At 30.8% G+C, this 25947-nt stretch overlaps 1 protein-coding gene across 3 annotated transcripts in view; it reads left to right on the top strand.

Annotated features, from left to right (window-relative positions):
• The window catches only part of LOC145249620 (uncharacterized), a 171078-nt gene that overhangs the window by 70607 nt on the left and 74524 nt on the right, over window positions 1-25947 (top strand). For all 3 annotated transcript variants that reach the window (XM_080111351.1, XM_080111349.1, XM_080111350.1), the window contains one exon: window positions 18139-18242. In XM_080111351.1, coding sequence (XP_079967477.1) covers window positions 18139-18242 — 104 coding nt within the window. The remainder of the gene's footprint in view (window positions 1-18138; window positions 18243-25947) is intronic.

Genomic DNA, 25947 nt, shown 5'->3' with positions numbered 1-25947 from the left:
AAGTTTGGTCTTTCTTGCATATGGTCTTAAGTTACTACATTCAATAATGAGACCTCAATTTGAGAGCTTTGGGGAGTGTGCAATCATTACTTAGTTACTATTACTTTCAGGTCTGCTCTGATACAGTAGTAGTACCTGAAAATATCAGGTTTTTCTTTACATGTATGTTGAGAAATATGGCATCATATAAATAACCTTCATTTGTGGTCGTCAGTCCGTAATTCATTTGACAACATTAGTTTGTGCAAACAGCATATTGTTGTCTTCCCACATGACAGCATGATCACTGATTTAGTCGTGATACGGTTCAATATCTCTTAACTTTGATGATCTAATAAGAACCAATGTTCCGATGAGATCATTTACAAAATCTATGCTTACAAGATGAATTAAATCTATAAAAACAAACAAAACCTGATTAATAAATATTTGCAGTTAACAACTTTGAACAGAAAAAACTTTTAATAAAATTAGATGACTACAAATAAGTTCATATGCCATAAAATAAAATAATCAAACCAAAAAGTGTTTACTCTTGATGTTTAAAGCTGTTGAGAGAAAGTAATAAAAAAAATTTCATATTTTGAAAATGAGGAAATGAAAAAAAAAAAACAAATGAGACAATGTAAATTAAGTTATATCAAAATAATTGATTATGAACACAACCTGCCAGAAAACCCATAATACTATCATGTAATTAAAAAAAAAATTAAAATATTAAAACCTTTTTTTTAACTAAACTAGCCAGAACACTTGCTATTATCTGGGATTGAATGAGAAACCTTGTATCTTTTTGCATACAGCCCATAATCTTATGTAACATTAAAAATTTATTTTACATTTTATAATAAAGTTTTGGAGTGGTGCACAAGGATGTACTCGGCATTGGTTGAGTTGGTGAGGGTGTAAGTAAAGTGATATTTGTAGGTAAATCTTTAATCCCTTCAGGGCATAACCGGCTTTTTTTTTTTTTTTTGGAAATCAATCCCAACTTGTGTCTTGCTTGGAGCCTTAAGTATCAAAGAATTTCTATATTTTTTATGTTACAAATAAGATAAATGGAAATAACTTTTTTATAGATATCAAGTGTGAATAGAAACTCTATAGTAGTATTGTCTATCATTGATCAAAATGAAATGTACTTATCCAAGTACTTTGGATAATGCAGTTTCAGAATGAATAATATATATATATATATATATAATGTAGTTTCAGAATGAATAATATATATATATATATATATATATATATATATATATATATATATAGTTGTCCAAATGTGTCCTATTTTCTTTTGAATCTCAGATCCCCTCCCCTTTTCTTTTTCACCAAATATTAGCTGAATAATGATAGATTATATCCTTCAAATCTGATTGAAATTAAAACCTTAGTGGTCTATCCTTAATTGTTAATGCCTTATCCATTTTAAATAACCATTTTATAGTTAAATATGAAGAGATTCATAAAAAATCGGAATTAGTAATTGTATCAGAATCAAAAAATATTGGAATCGTCCGATCACTATAATATATGTAAAGAATAACTGTACAGTTACATTCCAAGATCATAATATTTATTTTCCATGCAAAACAGCTCCAGCATGTTAAAATTTTGATACAGATCCGTTTCGTTATGCAGAAACAAACGGTTATTATATGAATCCTGGCACTTTTAGTGCATATACTTTTCAGAAAAAATTAGAAATTCTTTGCTTAGAAAGAAATGCATGACAATATGTTGCAAGAAGATTATTTGGCATAATAACCGTTTGTTTCTGCATAACGAAATGGATCTGTGAAACATTAAAATTTTAACATGCTGGAGCTGTTTTGCATGAAAAGTATTTGGATCTTGGAATGTAACTGTTATTCTTTTATATATGTTTTGTTGTACTTAACATACATTGAGCTTCTAAACAAAAAGGATTGGTATAGACAAAGAGTGAACTATAATTAAAAAATATTTTACCACAATAACAAATATATATATGTGTGTGTGTATATATATATATGTGTGTGTGTGTGTGGTAATGAGTGTTTTTATTTTCAAAACTCTAGGAGGTATTTGTTTATAAACACAGAAACTATAACTTATAAATATCAAGATTATGAGAGTTTATGGCAATTGGAATACCTATACCAAAAATTAAAACGTTTAGTAAAAAGACATTTTCTTCTATGGTAGTCTGCTTGTAAAGAATTTTTTTTTTAATCACTGCCATTGTATCCCTTAAATCTTGATTTTGGAGATTAAAACAAATTTTTTTTTAGTTGCTGAAGATTACAAGATTTACAAAAAAATGTTATTTTTCCTACTTACAAAGATGGTTCTTTCTGCTATATAACATTTTTAAAAATTATATTGAACTGTATTGAAAAAATCACAAAATCATGGGAAATCAAAGAAATTTTTACTATTACAAATTTGTTCTGATAAACACTGTTCAAATTAAAAAGAAATTTTGTAAAAATAATCTAAAAAAAAAAAAAAAAAAAACCCAAAAGATCTAGATTTCAGAAAATTGTGTAGGGTTGTGACATAGCTGGTCAATTGTGACTATTTCAAATGTTATCCGGTGATGGTCATTGTGGTGTCATGTGAAATCTCGTGAAGTATATATTGTTTGTACATCCAGTGCTGGAACCGATAGGTATTCGATTTCGGTGCACCTCCCTATTAATACATTCAGCTGAAATAAAATGTCTTTCATCCATTTGAAGAGATAACGCTATGTTAACAACTTCTATCATTTCTGTTGACATTTTTGGCACAATTCATAGTGAATTTTATAACGTTGACAATGGATCGGTCGAATTTGTTAGTAAAGAGTTAAAAAGTAATCTTTCCATTTTGGTAGGAATTCACCAACTCCAACAGATCTTAACAAAAACTACAACCACACTTACTTGGTGGCAAACTAGCTTCTCTGCCTTCTCTTACGTCCAGCTACTTATATAGACATTATCATGTGATCAATTACCCACCCACCCCGCTAGATCTATGATGTTTCTTAAAATTCCAATTAACATCAAAAGAAAGAAGGAAAGGATTTTAGCGTTTGACTATATTTTAGGCATAAAAATATGTCCTCAAGTGCTTATCTATAAAAATTCTGTGGTTACTTTTTGGTGGCATTTTCCAAAAAGATCTCAAAATCCCAAGGGGTGGGGGCATCATATCCCTGATTAGGAACCAGCACTAAATTATACACATGAGCACAACCTCAAGTGTACTATTTTACATGGATGCTGCAGTATACCTTACCCCCCCCCTTTTTTTTTCTCTCGCTTTTCCCCCTACTTGATAAAAATTTCTAACCAATTTCTTGGACCTCTTTCAGTTTTTATATCAAATCATTTTCATATTTCATGAGGAAAATTAAACCAAAATGATTATGGCTTTTCTTTTGATAAACAAGGGAAACGTTTCTCTTAAAAGTTGCATATAATGAAATATATTTCAGAATTTTTTTTTGATAGGGATTAATAATTTTTACTCTGATAACTTTTCTAAGTAAAAATTATAGGCAGGAGAATGATAAGAGTAAGATGTCTCAAAGTAGCAGCATATACTGTAGAACCCGGTATACGGTGACCCTAGGTTACGGTTTTTTCAGGTTATGATGTGGAATACAATGTTTTTCCAGCCTCTGGTTACAGTATTTGCCCCGCCTTATGGTGTTATTTATTTTATTATATACATGTGTATTATATGCTGCACTGTATTTTGTTACTAATTTTTAATGCCACATCCTGAGGTTCTACTGTGTTGGTTTACAATGGGAACTATTAATTATAGATTAGAATAAGTAAAATTGCAATATGAGTAACAGTAAAAATAAACATGTAGTAATTCTATATGTAATAATACATGTTGAGAAGATTAGGTTTAAGTTACCCAAAAATTCAAACTTGAATTGTCTAGATGGACTTAAAGATTACAAGTGTTGGTTTTAAGTAATAGTCTTTTGAAGGTTGCTGGTTCAATCTTTTCTAAGAATAAGAAATTAATGCTTCTATCCAGTCATGACTGACTAAATGAAAGCTATCTACTCTTATGTATTAAATAGTTTGCAATTTCATACAAGTTTCCAAGTTTGTGACTATAGCAACCAAGATATAGCAATATAAATACAAATTAGTGAAATATTTTACACCTTTTGAAGTTAAATTATATTAATTTGAATTGATCTTCTAAAAACAATATAATTGGCTATGGTGTTTTTTTTTTTAAATTTCAATTAAAATGGGTTCTTCCTCTATAGATTGCTTTTGCTTGATCTTTTATTTTCATTGCATGTGCACTTGTACTAAAACTATTGTTCACAATTTTTCTTTTTATAGTTTCTTTTGAATGTAAAGCAAAACATTAACTTTCTTTATCATTGCTTGTTTGCTTAATGTCTTGATTTTTAAAAAGTGCTTCTCAGTAACTACAGCAAATATGATTTTAATTTGATATTATGCATACCAAAGTAATATTTCAAGTATTTGTAGAAATGAGTAGTTCTTAAAAAATTTAAGATTTTCAAACTTTCTTACCGTCTGAATGATGTCTTGCGTATGACCTGAAACAGCAGTCTGCAGGGTGTGCAGTCGCTCCTTAGTTACTATCACTTCCAGGTCCATTCTGACCGGAAGGAGTGATAGTACCCATCAGGGTATGATATATCAGTTAAATAGAATATATTTGCAGACTTTATGTGGAAAACAAATTCCTCAATAAATATCTGAGGATATTAAGAAAATTTCTTTCCCTTTCTTGGCTGGATGATGTGACACAAGGATTGGAAAGTGGTATTTGAAAAGCCAGTTTCCTAGAGAAAGAGTACTCATGCAAAAATGCCTGGGCAGCCATGTCGGCATTCTCTAGTAGGAGCACTTTAGGCAACTAATAATAAACTAACTTGTTCCCAAAGGGCAGTCTGGGGAGGTGAACTTATAACTGCACAGGACCAAAAACATAATTCAATCCACAAGAAACAACAATAGCTTAGACTGTTAAGAACCCCCTCCCTCTCAGCTAATGGCTCAACAAGCCATATGTGGAGCATAAAAACTTTTATCTAAAAGATTTAACATGAAATTATTACAAAAGGGTTGATGCATCATCATCCTGCGGCCTCAGCTGAGATAAAACTTGCTACATCCTTCCAGTATTCCCTATCTGTCATAGCACCCAAAAGATCTTCCTTGGAGATGAATGTCTCTCGTATTATCTTATCTGGGAAAGTTAACTTTCATGATCGATTGTGAGATGATAGGTGCTTTCACAGTACAAATGATGAAATAAGTTCATCTGTGTTGACATGTTCAATTTGCTGGGCATTGTGCACCTGCCACAGATGAGGGTTGATACACTGCAAACTAAACCAACACAAATGACTTCAAGTTATTCCATTAACACCACAGTAAAATTTAACCATAACCAAAAACTACTTGTACCATTCGAACATTGGTGAAAGAAACAAGTCAGTTTTTTATCTTGTTTAAAGAGGCTGTATTCTCCTTTTAAGTTTTTATTTTTTATTTTTGCAAAATATTACTATGCCTTATATATATATATATATATTCAAAATGGAAGTCATTTACAAACTTTTTTTTTTTTTTTTAAATGAAAATTTTAAATAAATAAAACAAAGATCTTATTTTCATTAAAACTTGAAATATTTTTTTTTTACACAATAACAAGGTTGCATATCATTTTAAAACTATTATAGTTACTGAGAGCTGTTATCCATAAAAACCATAAAAAAGATTGTCTATTAAAATGTTTGAGTTGTCATTTCAATTTTTTTCAACTTATTTATTCCTGTATGATTAATTCTTGAATTTTGTCTGATGAGAAGAGGTCTTTAATCTGGTTTACATATTTCTAAAATCTTATTAGAATTCTTTGCAGAATTAAAAAAAAAAATAATTAAAAAAATTCTGTTCAGACAACTACTAATATAAATATACTGTTTTTAAAAATCACTTAGGGATTAAATCAGCAAATGGGGATAACTGATTTTGAATTGAAGAATATGATAGTTGCTCACCTTCAAGTTAAAAAAAAAAATGTGCAAACATAAAAAATAAAATATCATTGCATCCTGGGTAATGCTATGTAGTTAATGTATTACATAATTGATTGTTACTGATAGGTGAATTACTTAGCTTGAATGATTATATAAAGAAGTGGAAACTACTTAAGGCAGCTTTGCTGACTGCTCAACATGTGAAGTGGACAAGTGAATGACTGGAAAATATGAAAAACATTTGGAACTACATTTTGCTACCAAATGTTAAGTTTTCTACATCTTCTAGTGACATTCACTGGTCCACTTAGAATACACCTTGAGCAGTTAGAAAACCTGCCTTAGTCTCCACTGGTATAATTCAAAGGAAGTGATTTATGACATTAACATGTACAACTAGTTACTAATAAAAAAAAATTAAATTTTATCAGATTTTTAGGAATAACACTATCACAGAAAAATGTTTAGATAGATTTTAAACAACAAATAATTTTCTCTTTAAAATGGGTGGCAAGAAGTTTTTATAATAAAACTTGAGTCTCAGTTGCACTTTAGTATAGAATATCAGGGTCATGACCACAAAGTTCTAGGGATTTGCTATTAAAACCACATCTGTATTACTAATAGATATCAATTTAACTGAATCTCAAAAGTTTCTTTTGCTCTTATATAAAAGAACAAAATTATAAAAAACGTCATTTTATGGTAAATGAAATATAATCATAATTGAAGCAAAACGTTGAGCAAATTCCCATTGCCTTTTGAAAGACATCAAAAAGTGATACAGAAGCGCAACTTTAACTGTTCGTATAAGGTACATTTCAACACCTAACACCTTGAATATTTGATAATGAGGTAAAAATTTCATTGTTTACAAATTAATCTTTTTTATAAAAAACTGACCATAGTGAAAAGTGGTCCGTTTTCTTTAAGATGTTTTTTTTTTATGTGTATAGGCACAATATTGTACACCTTAAATTGCAAACTACCGGCATTAAAAAATAAATCGCCCATTACTGAAAAATAGTAACCCAACTTAATCTGGAAAAAGCCACAATGGAAAGAATTGTTCATTCACAAAAAGAAATAATACAATTTTGTTAATTTCCAAATTTTATTAAAATAACTCCAGATAAGAGTTATCACAAGTTGAAATTGAAAAAAATTTCAATATATTTCTCATTTTTGCACACTAAACTCTAGGCTAGTTTGTGACACCTATTTGAAGCAAACAGATATTGATGTAATTAAAACCTGCAGTGATTTTGGTGAGTTGGTTTTATGGCATATCAATACTTCTCTGGTTATTTAATGCCAAATCCAGTCATTTTGGTAATAACCCTTATACTTTAAGTTCTTAATATTATTATTCTTAATATCTTCAAATGTTTATTCATTTCATGTAAATTTCTTTTGATTTGATTTTGTTTTTATACCAAATTTAGTAATCATAAAGTTCTGAATTGCTAATATTTATTGGTTAATTTGTTTTGTAGATATATCTAAAAACATTCTGTAAATAATTTTATTTTACAGATAGTACTCTCACTTACTACCAATCTGAATAGACTTGAGAGTAGTGGCAGAAAAATCTCCTGAATTGGGTTTTTACCACTGGATGGAGTCCAGGATCAGATTGGGATATACAGTTTGATAAGGTTGGGAAATAGGGTAGGCAGTAGAAATGATCAAACAAAATACCCCCTTCTCTCCCTTCTGGTGACCTCCTCTTATGACGATAGCCCTAAATATCCTTGAACTTTGTTTTGAAATTCACTTTTTGCTCTTTAACCTTTAGCCAAAACTTCCATGCTGTCTACAAATAAAGCAGCAAAAAAAAAAAAAAAAAATTTTTTTTTAAATAAATAAATTATATGTACACACACTCATTGGATGAAAAGGAATGCTTTTTCTTTCAAGGTACATTTAAAATGATTAGTTTTTTTTGCGGGGGAGGGGGGGATAATTTTCCATTAGAAATTTTTTTGTTTCTACTTCAAAAATAGAAAAAATATGTTTTAGTTAGCTTTTAATAATTTAAAATAAATGACTCACAATATTACAGGTCTCATTTTTTCATTTTGATTTGTTGCTCTCACCCCTATTTCGTCTATGGAAGTAATGTTTAAAAAATAAAAATTTATGTTTTTAGACTTGTATGCAAATGTAATTTTTTAGTAATTTATCCTAATTCATTACTTTCATAATTAAATTAACTTTAATTGAACAAATTAATCTTGCTAGTCAGCCTTTGGTACCAATTATGAGGTCATAGCATCTAATCAAAAGCACAATAATAATTGCTGGGAATTAGGGGAGGGGACATGTAGTATCTAAATTTTAAAAACTATATGTATGGAACGCCATGTTAAAATAGTTCTTATAGGGACATATTTAGGGATATCAATTTAAAATTATATAAAAAAGTAGTGTCCAAAACTAAGGGACAAAATTTAAAACCCCAATATTTGTTAGAAATAACAATTGTGAAAAGCTGAAATTTTGACAATTGGCAGTCGTTATCGTTCATAATAACATACTAAAATTTTAATTACTTGCAAAGGATAAACAAAGAATTATAACAATTATTTATTTTCAAGACAGGGTCGTCCAAAACTAAGGGACAAAATTGAGAAAAACAATATAAACAGTAAGCTATATTAAAATTTTTGATTTCTTCTAAACAATAAGTCTTACTTAGTCATTTGTAAATGTTGCATCAGCCAGCACCATAGCAAAACGCCAAAAACTTGATTTCTCTGTGAGACAAGCTATTGTGGAGCTACACAAGAAAAAGCACACCATTAGAGAGATTTCAGGGAAAGTGAAACATTCCAAGAACGTTGTGGGCAAGGTTGTTAAATCCTACAATGATACTGGTAAAATAGTTGGTGTTTTTAAAACCGGCAGACCCCGCAAAACTTTGGCAAGAGAAGATTGAATAATGCAGCATATGTCATTAAAGAACTGTTTTAAGTCTTGCACAGAAATTAAAAGGGTTATGAATAGTATCTCATGTGTTAATGTGTCAAGACAGACTGTTTCTAGACGACTGCAAGAAATAGAGCTTTTTAATTGAACCCCAGGGAAGAAACTACTTGTTAGTTCAACGAATGAGAAGAGATTAGAGTTTGCAAACACATATGTAATTTGGACATATGAAAATTGGGCAAACATATTTTTCAATAATGAAAGCAAGTTTAATTTACTTGGAAATGATGGGGAAAAAAACTATGTAAAGAGACATATTGGTGAAAGATTAAGTACTAAGAAAACTGTCAAGTTTGGGCGCGGAAGCGTTATGGTATTTGGAACGTTTTCTAGCCAAGGTACAACACCTCTTGTCCAGTTACAAGCTCGTGTAAACACGCAGATCTATAAAAACATTATTCAAGATCATGTTGTGCCAATCATACAGAGTTCAGGTTTCGATAGAGCTACCTTTATGCAAGATAATGTCACAAGGCAAAGGTGGTAATGAGTTACCTTAGTGAGCAAGATTTTGAAATTATGGATTGGCTACCACAAAGTCCCGACTTAAATCCAATAGAAAATCTTCGGAAGATCTTAGGAGTGAAAGTTATGGAAAGAAATGCCACTAACGCGGAGGATTTGTTGGTGAAGCTTCAAGACGAATGGTCTAAAATTAGTATTGAAGATTGTCAAGAACTGATTCATTCTTGTAGTCGAAGATGTGCAGCTATCATTGAGAACAAGGGCTCATTTACTAAATATTGATTGTACATGTATTTTTATTGTCTTTTGGCTGTTTACATTGTTTTTCTCAATTTTGTCCCTTTTGGATGTTCCTATTTTGGAAATTAATAATTGTTATAATTCTTTGTCTATCCTTTGTAAATGATTCAAATTTTAGTATGTTATTATGGATGATAACGACTACCAGTTGTCAAAATATCAGCTTTTCACAGTTGTTATTTCTAACATGTGTAAAAATTTTGTCCCTTAGTTTTGGACGCTACTGTATATGGTACAAAAGATATTTGAAATTTTTAACTTAATTTTATGTATATTTTTTACTTTCACTGTCAATCTTGTCTTCATGAAATTGATGACTATTTCTATTTTTAACTTTTATATTTGTGAACTAAATACAACTCTTGGAATCTGTGCCAGGACCAGTAAGATTTCAGATTTCCTCAGCATAAGCAAGAGGATGGTAGAAAAGATCAGAAAGGAATTGAAAAGCAATATCAAGAAGAAAAAAAGAAAATGCATGATAGACAATCTGATACCATGCATTAAAAAAAAAACCCAAATAAACTTGAGCTAGTGGTACATTAAGATATTGCTATGTTCAATACAATATATGCAAAGAACAGTTTCTGTCAAAGTCGATGCAAGAAAAATGCACATAAAGCTGATCAACAAATGAAAACACTCACAAGTATCGGTCATTTTGTGGTTCTTCTGTGATGAGAAAAATCTCTGCCAAGACTAGATGAATTTCCAGACGAGCAGGTGGCTCATTGTTACATCTAAAGGTGTGCTTAGTCATGCAGACAAATATTCCATAGTCTTTGGTCTCATCAGCAGTAAAGATAATCTTATGTCACACCACTTCTACAAGGACCTCAGATCGAACACTGATGCCTATATTTGTGTTTTGAATGAAGTAGTGAAGCTCTAGATTGATCAGGTAGCTACAAGCGCCTTCCCATATTAGCCAGAAGACCTAGATTTGACTGTCATAACTTTGTTGGTTACCTTTCACTTGAGATCTGGCCTCCCAGCTTGACTGCAATCCTCTGACTTTGTGTGGGATGCAGTGAAATGAGATGATTCCTCTACAACACAAAGAAGGAATTAAAGGACAAGTTCATCAGCCTTTAGAGACCGAAGTCTAGAGATCGTGACAAAGGTCCGAGACTGTCATCAAAGCCAAAAACAATTCATGAAGACAAACTGACCCAAATTTAATGAATAAATAGGTGAATTAAAGAAGTAGCAAGAGGAGGTGACTGATGTAAATAAGAGAGAGATGATCAATATAAATGGTTATCAAAGAAGTATATATTTACTTGAATATGAATGACAGCAGAAAAAAATTTATTTTGTAATTCAAATAACAAATCCAACAGATCTTGTGGGTCTAGTTATTGAAATTGAAAAAAAGAATGTTCAACTATATTAATATATAGTAAAGTAATAGACGTCTTCAAACCCCTGAATATTTTAATAGTTCAAAAAATGTTTTATTTTCAAACCCTTTTTTACAAAACATACTAAGTAGTTAGATAGTTAATAATGAAGCTATTTTTTTTTGTTTTTTACAATGAATATGATTCAATTATGCAGCATTTAAGACAAATGATCTTCATAGAAAGCCTGTTTTGTAAAGTACCATAAAATGTTATTTCTAGTTTTTTTTTTCTTCTGTTGACGAGTTTCTTCTCAACTCCATAACATTTTTCTTTCATTATAAAATGTTACACAATAAATGTTTGAAAGCTTTACTAATACACATTGAATAAAATGAAAATATCTCTTTCTCTGTATCTATTGTAATGGAAGTTCCGATCTAACGCATGGTATCAAATAAGTGTTGAAGACTTGAATTTTGCCTGTATTTTTTATTTTTTTTATTTATTTTATTTTTTTTGTGGTCTTGTTGGAACAATGTAAAGATTGCATATTTGACTTGGGTAAACATAGAATTATGAAAATGTTATGGCTTGTTAAAATATCAGAAAACGACTTTCTGTCAAAGCTGATGCAAAAAATGTGAAGTACAGATATGTTTTGAAATTGTTATTCATGCACATTTTGAAAAATAAGATGACTGGGCTGTTAAGACTTAATATCTCATTTGGGATCAAATCTCCAATAACAATAAATGCAAAGAAAAATGATGACAAAAAGATTGTCAAAGCGTCTCTCTGTTAAAAAGATTTTTCTCAAAATATTGGGAACTAACTGCACCTACCTGGCGTTACCTGTGAGTGTTTCATTTTTTTTTTTTCTTTCTTTTTTTAGAAAATAATTGGATATAAATAGCTTCTAAAACTTAAAAAACTTTCAATCCTTTAATGCATGAAGATTTATTGAAATTTTTAAAGTCGCAAATAACTTTCTACTCAACAGTTTAAATGCTTTCAAAATTCTTTCAAATTTTGAAGTGTCACAAAGTAATTTTCATTTTAGTTTTTAGTTTTTTCAACTATTAACAAGATTAAAGTGGTTGGCTTATTTAAAAAACTAAAAATGTCTGGTAGAATCGTAGAATCCTTTTTTAGGCTTCAGTATGTGTGAATGTCTAAGGGAAATGTGTCAACTTTTTTTGCGTAATAATTTGGAATCTGGTTTTCTGATGTGTAAGCTGAATGATTTATGTGAAGGATTGTTTTGTATTGAAAAAAAAAAAAGTAAAATATCAGTTGGAAAAGCTACAATTTTTGTTTTGGGGAACGTATTCAAAAGCCTGAGAAAGGTGTTTTTTTTTTTTTTTTTTTTCTGTGTTTGGAAATACAAATTTGAAAAACAATTGGTTCTAATGTTAAGATGTTTGTCTAACTGGTGATTGATGGCAATTCCGTTGTTCTGCTAAACTAAAAATGAAATGGTAGTATTTACTATTTTCTAGTTTTAAGCCAACGTAATATGTATGAAATTAATACATTTAATAAATCAAATAATTTACTGGTGACACGTATGACTGAAAAAAAGACCCAGTGATTTTGGGTTTTGTCGGAGGACTAAATTTAAAGAGGGAGAGAGATTTGCTACTAACTATGGGGGATTTCATAGCTGAGAGAGTGAGGCAAGGAGAGCAAATTATAATTATTAAACAGTGACAAAATGTGTGTATTCTTGCTTGAAAATACTGCAGTATGATCTTATAATCGTGAGTGGGAGAGATTTGGGTAGAAATAACCTCTTTGTATTTGTATAGTGTTGATAGTTGGGGGAGGGAATTACGATTTCATTATATATATATATATATATATATATATGTATTAAAAGATTACTACATCCTCAATTTTAAGAATCTGAATAAGTCAGCCAATCACAATTTATATTAGACTAACCATGACCCGTTGGGTCAGTATGTCATATTAGCTATGGAATTAGTATATGAGCGTAACACTTGTGACGTAAAGACAATAGTTTTTTGTGGCATAACAGAAACATTTCTATGGAAGTATATTAAAATAAAAAAAGAATGTAGATTTCTATGAGTCGTTCTGTTTATAATTGCTTATTTTTGAAAGAAAAAAAAATTACAGCCATTGAATTAAGTGGTTTGCTATACTTATAGGTAAATATGCACTGAACAGATACCATAATACTTAGTTAAATTCAAATTTTGATATCTTAATTTAAACACGAAAAAAAAAAAAAACATTTGGGACGCTGAAAATGTACACAGTAAAACAATACATTTTATTGTCGCATTGATTATTTGTAATGCAAATTAAAAAAACATTTTCGGGGTTATTTATTTATATATATATATTATTCCTTAATTGGAATTCATTTTTTTGAGATGAGCATTATATATATTAATTTATTTTTATTTTGGACTATTATTCTCATCTTTATTAGTTGTTGTTTTCATCTTTATTGGTTGTGGGTTTTCACAACGTTTCGGCCAACTATTCCTCTGACCTTCGTCAGGTGGTAACCGCGACGGATAGGAACTTTGAATCTCCTAACTGCAATCACTGCCAACCGTAGTTGTTGTCGTCTCACCACGTTTTGGCCAACTAGCCGGCCAGAGGTCTACTTGGCCAAAACGTGGTGAGATGACAACTACGGATGGCAGTGATTGCAGTTAGGAGATTCGAAGTTCCTATCCGTCGCGGTTACCACTTGACGAAGGCCAGAGGAATAGTTGGCCGAAACGTCATGAAAACAACAACTAATAAAGATAAGAATAATAGTCCGAAATAAAAATAAATTAATATTTATTTATTTATGTTGGTAGCGTAGAAGAAAATGTATGAATGTTTTTTAAGAAAGGTGTATTAAAAAATGGAGAATAAATTTAAAAAAAAAAAAAAAAAAAATGATGGCAATGGGTAAATCGCCGTTATAAAATGCTCTTATGGTTGTCAACGGATTAAAGTAGAATTATTTGTAAAAAAATTGCGTTAAAATAACTTAAACGTAATACGGAAATGAATGATGTAAAAAAAAAACAAAAAAAAAACAAAGTATTTACAATTGTTTTAGATAATTTAAACGCAAAAAAAAAAAGAAACAGTTGAAACGCTGAAAATGTACACACTAAAACAATGCGTTTTATTGTCGCGTTGATTAATGCGTAACCGGAAGTTGTAAACCGGATGTTGGGTTACAACACCCATTACAAGGTCATTTGAGTTTTATAATTATATAGATAGAGGTGTACCCATGCTGTAAAAATAAAATCATATTTTCATTGCTTCCTAACTCTCCTACAAATTTTAATTTGGATAAAGTTTGCTTCTTGTCTACAAACAATAGTAATATTTCAAGGTAGTTGCAGTTGATAGTGTGTTGTTAACGATCTAAAGATAGAAATATATTAGCAAAATATATTTTGCTACTACAAATAAATTAAGAATTTACTCTACTTGCACAAACTTATGTTTAGTAAACATTTTGAAACAAAATCAAATTTGGTTCCCAACCTATCTATGTTTATAATAAAATCAATTAGAATAAATTTTTATTTATTTTTATTTTCAGTGCTGTCTTGCTTGACGTTTCAAACATTACTTCAATCATCTGTTTGCATTCATTTGAATAGGCATTTTCATTGGCATTCATCACATACAGAAGTCAGAACTAGATTTCTCCTTTATACACTGTCAGGCTTAGATGGTCAGAATGAAGTTCAGCTGTCCTGAGATTTATATGGCATTCAACCACCTTTGTTTTAACTGTTCTATTGTTTTTTTCTTCTTGAAGTGTCTCTCTTGAATACTGTTTGCACACAATGCATGTTTCTACCAGCACAGACGATTTTTCTTCATTTTGTTTGATTATCATAACGATGATGGATGATTTCTTCATCTATAGCTAGCACTTAGAACCATACAAAACAACTGGTTGCACTACAATCCAGTAAACCTTGAATTTAATATATGTTGAGTTACTTTCCTTGGTGTAACATGTAAAGAAATAACTATATATAGATATTTATTATACAACACATATCATGATATTAGAAACTAGAGTATCTTTTAAGTGTTAAGTTAAAAATGGAAAGAAATGGTACATTTTCAAACCAATAAATTAGATATGTATTTCTCTTTACACAAACTGATAACATGATATACAAATTAACTTTTATCTTAAATGGTTGTTTATTGCTATTTTACATCATGCAGCCACAAACAATTCTCACTTTTTATATATTTTGTATAATATTTCACTTCGACTCCTCCTGGTGTTATATATTGAATCACCTTCCTTTACGTACAAACATACGTAAAGAAGCAACCCTAGTTGAATTAGTGGTCTTACTGACTTAAGCAGAACCGAGAGGGAGAAGATAACAAAATACCAAGGTCATATGTATGACATGGAAAGAAACTGAAATTTTAGGAAGATCTCCATCATTCCAGTAATTATAGAAGCAACAGGATGCATGAAAAAAAAAAAAAAAAAAAAAAATTATCTGGTGTATATACCCAGTGAATCAAGTGCAAGAGAGATGAGAAATTGTGCTTAAATGGATGGTTAGAATCTTTAAAAAAAAATCTGTTGGTGTCTCTGAAATAGCAAGTGAATATCTGGCATCTAATAGGATGCCTCATCCTCAACAAAAACAAAAAGATAGGAAAAATTGAATATACAGTGGTGCCAAAAAGAAAGTTTCCACTTGTCATTTTTTCAAAAACCTCAAATTCAAGCTAAATCAAATGTAATTGTTTAAACAACCTATACCTCATTTAATTTGCCTTTTATTCCTCTATAACTTTACCTGTTCATATTTGACTTTTAATTCAAGTATCCTAGTGTTCACATCAATTTAAAAGATTAACTTCAAATTGAGAAGGAAAAAAAGACTTCACAGCAACAAATGAGCTTAAAACCAGCTTAAAATATCCACCTCAGGGAACAAAGCATTTCTAATCGTAATAGTTGTTGTTCCAGATTATAAAACATAACATTTAGTCCATATGCCTTGACTTTCTCTTGGTGATCAACAGGAGCTCATTAATCTCCACCTTTCTGGTTTATCCAATCTAAAAATTGGCTACAGATTTAAATGTGATGAAAAAAAACGGTATGAATGATTGTGCATAAGCACCAAAACACCGGCAGTGTTTGTGATGCCCCTAAATCTGGTCGCCCTAGAGTTACTTCTTACAAGGAAGACGATGCTATCAAGATTCGCAGCCTCAGAAACAGATTTGAAACGGCTCCCCAAATCCAACAGTGTAATCTTGTTAAAAAGTGCTCTATAGTTAAGAACAGATTGAAGGAATTTAGTTTGTTAGGCAGTGTTCCAAGACTCAAGCTAATGATTTCTATAAAGAACAGAAAGTGTCGTCTGTACTTCATCAGATGCAATGAAGATCATAACTCTTCATATTGGTCGAGGCAGTGATGGTAGGCAATACCTCCATCGAAGGAAGGACGAAGAATTTAATCTTAGGTGAACAGTTTCAATGTTGCAAGGTAGTGGAGGAGGTTCAGTTTGTGTGTGTGTGTGGGGGGGGGGTGTATTAGTGCCCAATGGTCCAAGGCCTATAGTTCACTTGCAAGGTTAAATTAATATGTTGACTGAGCATTTTCTACCCTACTTTGGCTGGAATTTGGATGATAATTCCATCTTCATGCAGGATAATGCTCCCATTCACAGCTGGCAATGTCAAGATTTCATCAAGCAACAACTACGCAATGATAAAATTTCAAATCTAGAAGAACTTTGGACAAAAATTAGAGAAGTATGATGGCCTTTTCACTGGAGTATGCTGCAGACTAATTCACGGAATGCCCAAAGATTTCATGCTGTCAAATTTCAGAATGTCTATACTACTAAATATTAACTAGTTCATTGTATTCCTGTTGTATTTGTGTTGCGTTAATGTTCTAAAGTTACATTTAAATAACATTTTTCTATTGTAGAGTTTCTTTTTGCCTTATTGATTCAAAGTTAATTTTTTAAATTCACGTGAACACTAGGATATTTTAATTAAGTCAACTATGTACAGATAAAATTATAGAGGAATAAAAGGTGAATCTAATGAGATATAGGTTGTTTAAACAGTTACATTCAACTTAGCTTAAATTTGCAGTTTTTGAAAAAAATGACACGTGCAGACTTTTTTTTTTGTGCTACTAAAATATATATATATATACTTGGGGTTTTTTATTCAAAAGTAATGGACTAATGAATTCAACGAGGTTGTTAGATAGTGCTCAATAAAAAGAGCTGATAATACTTGTTTATTGTTATATAAACATGTTCAAATCCTGCTGCTACAAATAACCACTTGTTTCAATCAAACAACAGATATCATCAGGCAGCGACTTGACTATTCAAAAGTTCAATGAATAAGCATTTATTATTCAATGAACTTTTGAATAGTCAAGTCGCTGCCTGATGATATCTTGTTTGATTGAAACAAGTGGCTATTTGTAGCAGCAGGATGTGAACATGTTTATATAACAATAAAACAATAAATATATATATATTGACATAAATTCGTATTAGTTAAATGCATGTAACTTTCTAATGTTTTCAACATGCTTGTAAGTTCTTGGAACTTAATTACTTGGAATTTCTGTAGATAAATGTAACGTTTGATACAAAGCATATAATAATTACGCTCAAAGTAATTGTTTTATCTGTGTTTTCTATTCATCATATTTGGTTTGATAGATTGAAAGTAAATTTATAAAAGCTATCTCTAGCCAGATCTTATCACTTTTTTTTCTCAAATTATAATTTCTTTCGCATTTTCCTTGGTCTTCCTCTTCCAACTCTGTTTCATATCTACAAACTCATCCATTGCATAATACTTGTCAGTCAAATAACTGTAAAATTAATGTATTTTAAACTTTTATCCATTATGCAAAATTGTTGCATATCAGATGCTTTTTTTTAAAAATAATTATTTACTTTTCATTCTTAATGTATTTTGTTTTTTTTTCTTTTCTAGGTCCTATGAACCATTATCCTGAGGATATGCCGAATCCCTATGGGACAAGTAGTGGCCGTATGGCTCTCACTACTGATTACATTGGAAGAGATAATTCTCAAATGGTGATTATTTTATTATTTTGTACAATTCTTGTATGTTGAAAGTTTGATATAATTCTTACTTCCCATTTGAATGTCTTCAGAAGCTTTCAAGGATAGCTGAGGCAAAGAGTTGTCTGGTCAGATGTGGCAAACACGTGAATGAAAAGAAGCAAGAACAGTGAAGAGTGATGTCCTCAAAAAGTTAGAGGGGTTTTTCTTGGTGGCTGGAAGTGAGTTAGGGATAAAAATGAATTTAAAATTTTTTTTTAGTTAAAACTGATGTTATTTATCCCTTTCTTCTACTGGGTGCTTATTTTCTGAAAACCCTCATCTTAGAGTTGTTTTCTATTAATTTGTGTTAATAATGGTTGAGTTTGTCTAACAAGAAAAAAAAAAAAAAAAATTCATTTCTTTTACTATTCTAACAGATTTCATGCAGAAAAAATAAAGTTATCATTTCTTCAGAGTGAAGCTTGAGTGTTTTTCAAACCCTGCAACATCAATCTCCAGTGTTTACCAGATAGTTATTCAAAACTGTAACAAAGCCCACTCAGCTACTTCAAACAAATGTATCCCTTTGCAGGACATATTAATGGTGACGGGATTTGAAGCAAATTCACAAGTAAAAAAAAAAAAAACACTAACAAAGAACGTTAGAAAGATTTATTGTTACTTAGTGAGTTACTAAGTGAGTAATTTTTGCTTTCTTTGTTTAAACTTGAGAAAAAAAATAGTTTTTACTTTCTGTAAGAAAGTTAACGTCGAAGAGAAAAATAAGGCTAAGCAAACGGAAAGTTTTAATACGGATTTGAGAAACGTTTTTCAAAAGTCTGTACATAAAAACAAAAGTTGACTGCAATTTACAAGAAAATGTTAAATTGACTTTTAAAATCCAAAAGAAAAGTACCATTATTGACACTGGATGCAATAAATGAGGAATTAGAAAGTTGGAAAAAAAGTTGTAACTATATATATATAAAGTCCTCGCACGAAAGAGCAGGACACAAAATGTTTTAAATAATAATAGAATAACCAGTTATACATTCCTTTCAAAATTTTCATCTCTATTTTTCTCATTATGTACTGAATATTTGTTAATGAAACCTGTATGAAATATGTTCCTTATTAAATTTTAAAGATTTTCTATTCTGAAAGTTTAAAAAAATTTAATCTAAAAAGTTATTTTAAAGTTTTTTTTAAAAAATATTCAGATTTTCTCATTATCAGACCTGTATTACAAAGAGGGGGTTGCAAAAAATGACTTGTGGTGTGAGGAGAAATACAAACTGAAATAGAGAGGAGAGTTTTAAAATATAATCTTAAAAAGATAAGATACAAGTTAGCAAAGCATTTCATCCAAGGCATGAAAATTGTTAAACAAAATGTTTTTACTATAGGCTTTAAAAATAAAGGTACAAAATTCAATTTGAAATGTATTTATCTTCAAAGTGCACTTTTATAAATTTTACAAAGTAAGGTTTAAAAATTTAATTTAAATTGAATCAAAAAATTACCTTGGATTTATTTTATGTAATGTACATTTTGTTGCAATTTAAAAGCATTATCTTTCATCTAGCAATTAATGATATAAATATAAAATTTTCAATGATTTTTTTTTTTTTTTAAACATGCATACATAAAGCATGCTCTGCTCTCAAGGGCAGGCTGAAAGACAATTAGAACTTCACTTGCAGGAGATGTTTTGGGATTGCTGCCTGTTCCCACTACTTGGGATATCGAGCAAGGAGAGACCCTTGAGGTAGTTAAAACTTTTTGCTTTCTTACTGATGTGAGAGAAGTGGTTTTTGTGATGCTACAACTGCCAGAATCCATTCTGCATGGAAGAAATTTAGAGCTCCTCTCAGTTCTCACTTGCAAAGGCATCTTGTTACTCAATAGAAGGTATGCTTACCATACCTGGTTCAGTAGCATTCTCCTATATGCGAGACTAAATCACAGCGATGATGCAATGAATATGCTTCTCAAAGCTTGCTGATAGAATCCTTCTCAATATCCGATATCCAGGCTTGGCCTCAATTCAGTACATGAGATCTTATGCTGAAATAGACAGATGGTTTGGCCACATCTATAATGCATGGCAGTCAACAAGTGGCCAAGAAGAATCATTAACTTTTATGTCCCCGGAACTTGTTCAAGAGGTCAATCTAGGAAGAAGTGGAGTGATAGCATCAAGCAGAACCTGAAACATTACAGATTAACAGAAGCATTGGCAATGGATCGAATCAACTGAAGAGAAGCCATTCAACTAACTCAATGATCCAAACGTCCAACACTCGAACTCTGGGGAACAAGTGACAATAAACATGTAGTAGTTGATAGATCATGTATATCCTCTACCATCTCTGAAAGATATATCTACTAAATTCAATGGAGGTAGTGTTTTCAAAGTTGGATTTGTTTAACGCTTGCCTTCAGATGAAAATCCCTGAAAAATATTCGAAGGACCTGACTATAAACCTGACTGACTATAAACATGCATAAAAAATTTTTTAAACTGAATTGTCTTCCTTTTGGATTGAAGGTAGTTCCAAGCCTATTCTAGCAAATAATGGATACAATGTTGGCTGGTATGGAATATGCAATTGCATATTTGGATATTTTCATTAAAAACAAAAATGAGATGCAACACAAAGCCCATGTTAGAGCAGTTATTTTAGAGAATTGAGGAATACATGTTCAAGCTGAAAAATGCGAGCTTCCTAAAGATAAAATATTTAGGGCAAATCATTGACAGTAAATGAAGAAAACCAGATTCAGTAAGGGATGAAGCTATAAAGAACATTTCTGTACCTGATGATGATAATAATGTTATTACTTCCAAGAAAGCCTGGAGTTTAGCTAGTTACTATAGCATTTATATCCCAAAAGTATATGATATGAGATCTCCGTTAAATAATTTGGTAAAAAAGGGGATGCAAAATGGATATGGTCAGAAGAATGCAAACAAGCTTTAAAAAAGAAAAGCTATTTGTTAGCAAACCTATCATTAGCGCATTTCAACCTGAAAAGGAAAATCATTGTAGTAATAGTTGTAGATGCTAGTAATGATGGACTGGGTGCTGTGCTGCTTTACAAATTCAAGGAGGAATCTATAAAGCCAATAACGTTAACACTAGTGAAACAAAATTTCAATTGAATTGAAAAAGAGCTGAGTAATATAACAATATTTTATTTAAAAAAAAAAAGAAAAACGGTATACCAACTCACATGGTAAATAAATACAGCATTGTGGTGTAATTCTACTGAATTCTAATTTTAAAATAGAATATGTATCGTCAAAGAAAATAGGTCACACTGATTAATTCCTAAAGAATCGTAGACAATTGATACCTAAACATATGAAACCACTTGAAGAAACTGTAATAAAAGCACTAAAAGAGGAAAGTGAATTATTGGGTCTGTTATGTAATACAATTAGAAAACTTCTGGTTCTGCTAGAAAATGCGAAAACAAAGTATCGGAGAAGGATAATTTCATTAGAAAAGCGAAAAAGCAAGTCTGGTTGAATGTGAAAACTAAAAATTTCACACAGACCATTCAGGGGTTTTATGAATGAAATCGTTAATGAAAAATACTTATCGGCAAAGACATAGAAAATTTGAAACTGTGCAGAGGATGCCAACTAGCAACAGGATAGCAACACTGGTAAAAATTCAACCACGACCAAAGGTGGATGTTCCATTGACTCTAGCGCATATCGATTATGCAGGACCCATGAATGGATCATATTACTTGATAATTGTGGACAGTTTCAGTAAGTGGCTAGAAATTGTTAAATGCAAACATCCGACTGCAACAAATACAATAAACATACTTAATGAAAGTTTTAGTCTTACTTTACTCTCCAAAACTTTGGTCTGTGACAGTGAACCCAGTTCACAAGAGAATTTAAAGAATTTTGTAAATCATTATGCATTGATCACATGACAATGGCAGTATACTACCCAAGATTGAATGGATAAGTGGAAACATTTGTGAGCACATTTAAACGAGCTGTAAATAAAGAATCCTCAAGGTGTCAATACAAATGAAGTATTCAGAAATTTTGGGCACTTTACAGAATCAATATGGCATCATGCTTATCACTCAAAGAGTTAATGTTTGCAAGAAAAATACGCTCTGTCTTATTCTAGCAAAGAAACTGTTAATAAGAGACAAGGTTTGAAAAGGCCTTGAAAATATGGAAAATGCCTTGAAAAGGGCTTATGAATCGTATTCTTTGTTCAGTATAAATTTGTCAGAATATTAAATACAATTGAAATAAATACTATAAAGATTATTAATTGAAATACTATTAGAATATATTTTAAGTAAGTATTAAAAATAAAATTGAAATAATACTTCCTTCTGAAATTGCATCATATTATTAATTCCGGTATTATTAATACAAGAGTTACGTCCCTTTATCTCAGAACTATTTGATGTTATCCACTTTATGGATGTAGCTGAAGTGAAATTCAAAATCGAAATAAATACTATTAAAATATTTAAAATATTAGACGCTTATATAATTGGAGACAATTATGCGAGGGGAATAACTAGCATTGATTAAACAAAAATAAGCAGTTCTTTACAAGAGATGATTTGGTACGGTAAAATAATCTAATGTTTTCAAGTAAAAAAAGATCTCATCTTCATAAAAAAACATAAAAAAATTGCCTATGCAGTTTTTGAAAAGGAAATAAATTAACAAACTAAAAATGAAAAATAATTTAAATAACAAAAATGAATGCATGAATACGATACCTGAACCATGATTTCTACAAGAACCGTTAGTTCCAGAAATTGCCGAAACAGTTTACAAAAAGGAAACTAATCGACTAATAAACTGAAAATGTAATAATACATTAATACCATACCTGAAAAATACTATACATGAAAACTTATACTCAGTTACTGAATTGAAAAAGGAAATAAGTTAATAAACAAAGTAAAATTGAAACGCTGTTAAGTAACAAAATAATTCAACTCGTAAATTAACGTATACAAAATGAAAAATAAATAAAATTTAACAATGAAACAATGTTAAAACTACAAAAATTAAATGAACTTGTTATTTAATGAAGAAAAATTATATATATTGATCTCTGATCGCAATAATTATGCAAGGGAGTACTTTTCTCTTTTCTGCCAAAGAAATTCCATGAAATGAAGGTGGAATATTTTCACTTCTGGTCCCCAACAATGTGCGGATGCATCTTTTGCAATGAGATCAAAAACTTATTTTAAAATAAGAAATTTGTTTTTTTTTTATTTTAGTTAAGCGTAAATACTAGTAGAAAAAACATGTAAATTTCAATGTTGTGTGCATATATATCTATATAATAAAGCTTTGTGTGTCTGTACACAAATAGACTCCTATATGGTTTACTATTACACAAAACTGACCACATAAAATGATAGAAGAGGTTTCAATGGACAAAAATGGGTATGTTACATTTTGACCAGGAGTAGTTTATTAAAAATGTGGGGTCTTCGTATGCGCCTAGTCCCAAAGGAATCGAAATAAAAAAAAAAAAAAATAAAAAATACTTTACAAGCGTTCTTGACATAGATGCGCATAAGAATACTTTGACAGGTATGTTTCAGCTTGAACAGGGATGATATATAAAAATTGTGGGGGTCTGTGTTTGTGCCTGGCATCCATAGAATTAAAATATGCCACAAACGTTAACAAAGGCTCTTGATATCTATCTGCGTAAGTATACTTTTATAATTGTTTCAGTTTGAAGAAATATGGTATGATAAAATTATGGGGTCTGCGTTCACACCTGATCTTCATAGAATGAAAATATGTCACAGTCTAACAAATTTTTTTTAATATAGACCCACATAAGATTCTTGTGATAAGTGTGTTTAAGTTTGAATAGGTGTGGTATAATAAAATTATGGGGTCTATCTGGATTTCATAGAATGGATTTTAATTTTTTTTTCTGATATAGTTTAGGAAATACTAGCAGTTCAACCCGGCTTTGCTCGGGTCCTATGTACTGTTCATTACTTGCCCTATGTGTGAATACACTTTATATAAGACTAGACTATCCGTGACCCATTGGGTCAGTATGTTATATTAGCTATGGAATTAATGTATAAGCGTGACACTTGTGATGTAAAGAAAATAGTTTTTTGTGACATAACAGAAACATTTCTATGAAAGTATATTAAAATGAAAAAAGAATATAGATTTCTAGGAGTCGTTCGGTTTATAATTATTTATTTTTGAAAAAAACTTACAGCCATCTATAAATATAAAAGCGAAAATGTGTGTGTGTGTGTGTGTGTGTGTGTGTGCATTTTTGCATATGTCTGCAAAAGGCTTTTTTCCGGGAAGCGATTGGCTCTCTCCTTCTTAAAACTTTATATATCACGTCTAAATCATAATATCTACGAGTTAACAATGGGGGTTACCTTCCATTTAATTTGCCTGACTTTGAAAAGCTAAATATTCAATATTTTTGGATCGCCGCATGTGGAAAAAAAAAAAAGAAAAGCAAAACTAATTTGAAGCTGGCGGCATCGTTCCTGGCACAATTGCCAGGAACGTCCAAAAGCAATCAACTTTGATCAGTGTGGAGTTTCTCCTTATATCAGATAATTGCTATTTAATTTGGACAATCCCCTTTTTATGGGGAGCTGGTTTCCCCCCAACATCTTGGGGAAACAAAAAAAACACAAAAAACTGCCAGCAGTAAATAAAAAAAAAAATGACCCTGCAGTGAAAGTACACTTGACCTCATTAAGTCATAAAGTGCGGGCACCTGCCAATTCTTAATACTTAAATAAATTCAAACGTTTCTGTTACTTTTTCTTGCTGACCGAGTGGTTAACGTTGCACATTTTTTTCACTTTATTTTCCAACTTTGCCTCAGGGCTTCAGGTTCGATCCTTCCTACTTCCTCTATATATATATATATATATATATATATATAAGCGAAAATGTATGTATGTATGTTCGCTTTTTGTGTATGTATGTAAAAGGCTTTTTTCGCTGGACTTTTCGGTCAGCTCATTCCTTCTTAAAACTTTTTATATCATGTCTAAATGATAATAACTGAATTACGAACGGGGATTTCCCGACTTTCACGCACTTTTTTTTCCAGATTTTTAGAGCGTCCCGTGTATTTTTCACTTTTCAGTATAAAGCAAGCGAAAACTGGCTTGCAGCTGCGTCATGTTTCAAGGTCCAACATCATGCTACTTAAGGTTCTCGCACCTGTTAATTTCATTTTATAAACGTTAAATTAAGAGGTTTTTCATTCCTCTTCTCCTGTGGCTGAGATGGATAGGTCCCAGGGGTTTTGTCCATTTCGTTTCCATCTCCACGTCAAAGATTCAGGGTTCAAGCCTACTTTCCTCCTAAAACTTTTTTTTTTTTTGTACATCTCCAAACACCCGGCCAACGTTTTTTTTTTGTTTTTTTTTTAAAAACAGGGTTGTTTTGATCAACAACACACACACCTACAAACACCCGGACCACGCCGGGTACCCCCCATCCCTAGTCTATAATATAAAAGCGAAAATCTGTTTGTGTGTACATTTTTTCTTTATGCCTGCCAAAAGCTTTTTTCCTGGTGCTTCTCAGCTTGCTCACTCATACTTATAACTTTTTTTATGCTAGACAGATCATAATATCTCACACTTACGAAACGTGGTCGTAAATATATTTTATTTCGGCCACTTTTATCTTGCAATTACAACAAAATTC

The sequence above is a fragment of the Euprymna scolopes genome, chromosome 28, assembly GCF_053919585.1.
Source record: "Euprymna scolopes isolate OS-2025 chromosome 28, ASM5391958v1, whole genome shotgun sequence".
NCBI classification, from domain to species: Eukaryota; Metazoa; Mollusca; class Cephalopoda; order Sepiida; family Sepiolidae; genus Euprymna; species Euprymna scolopes.
This window is presented reverse-complemented; position numbering and strand designations above follow the sequence as displayed.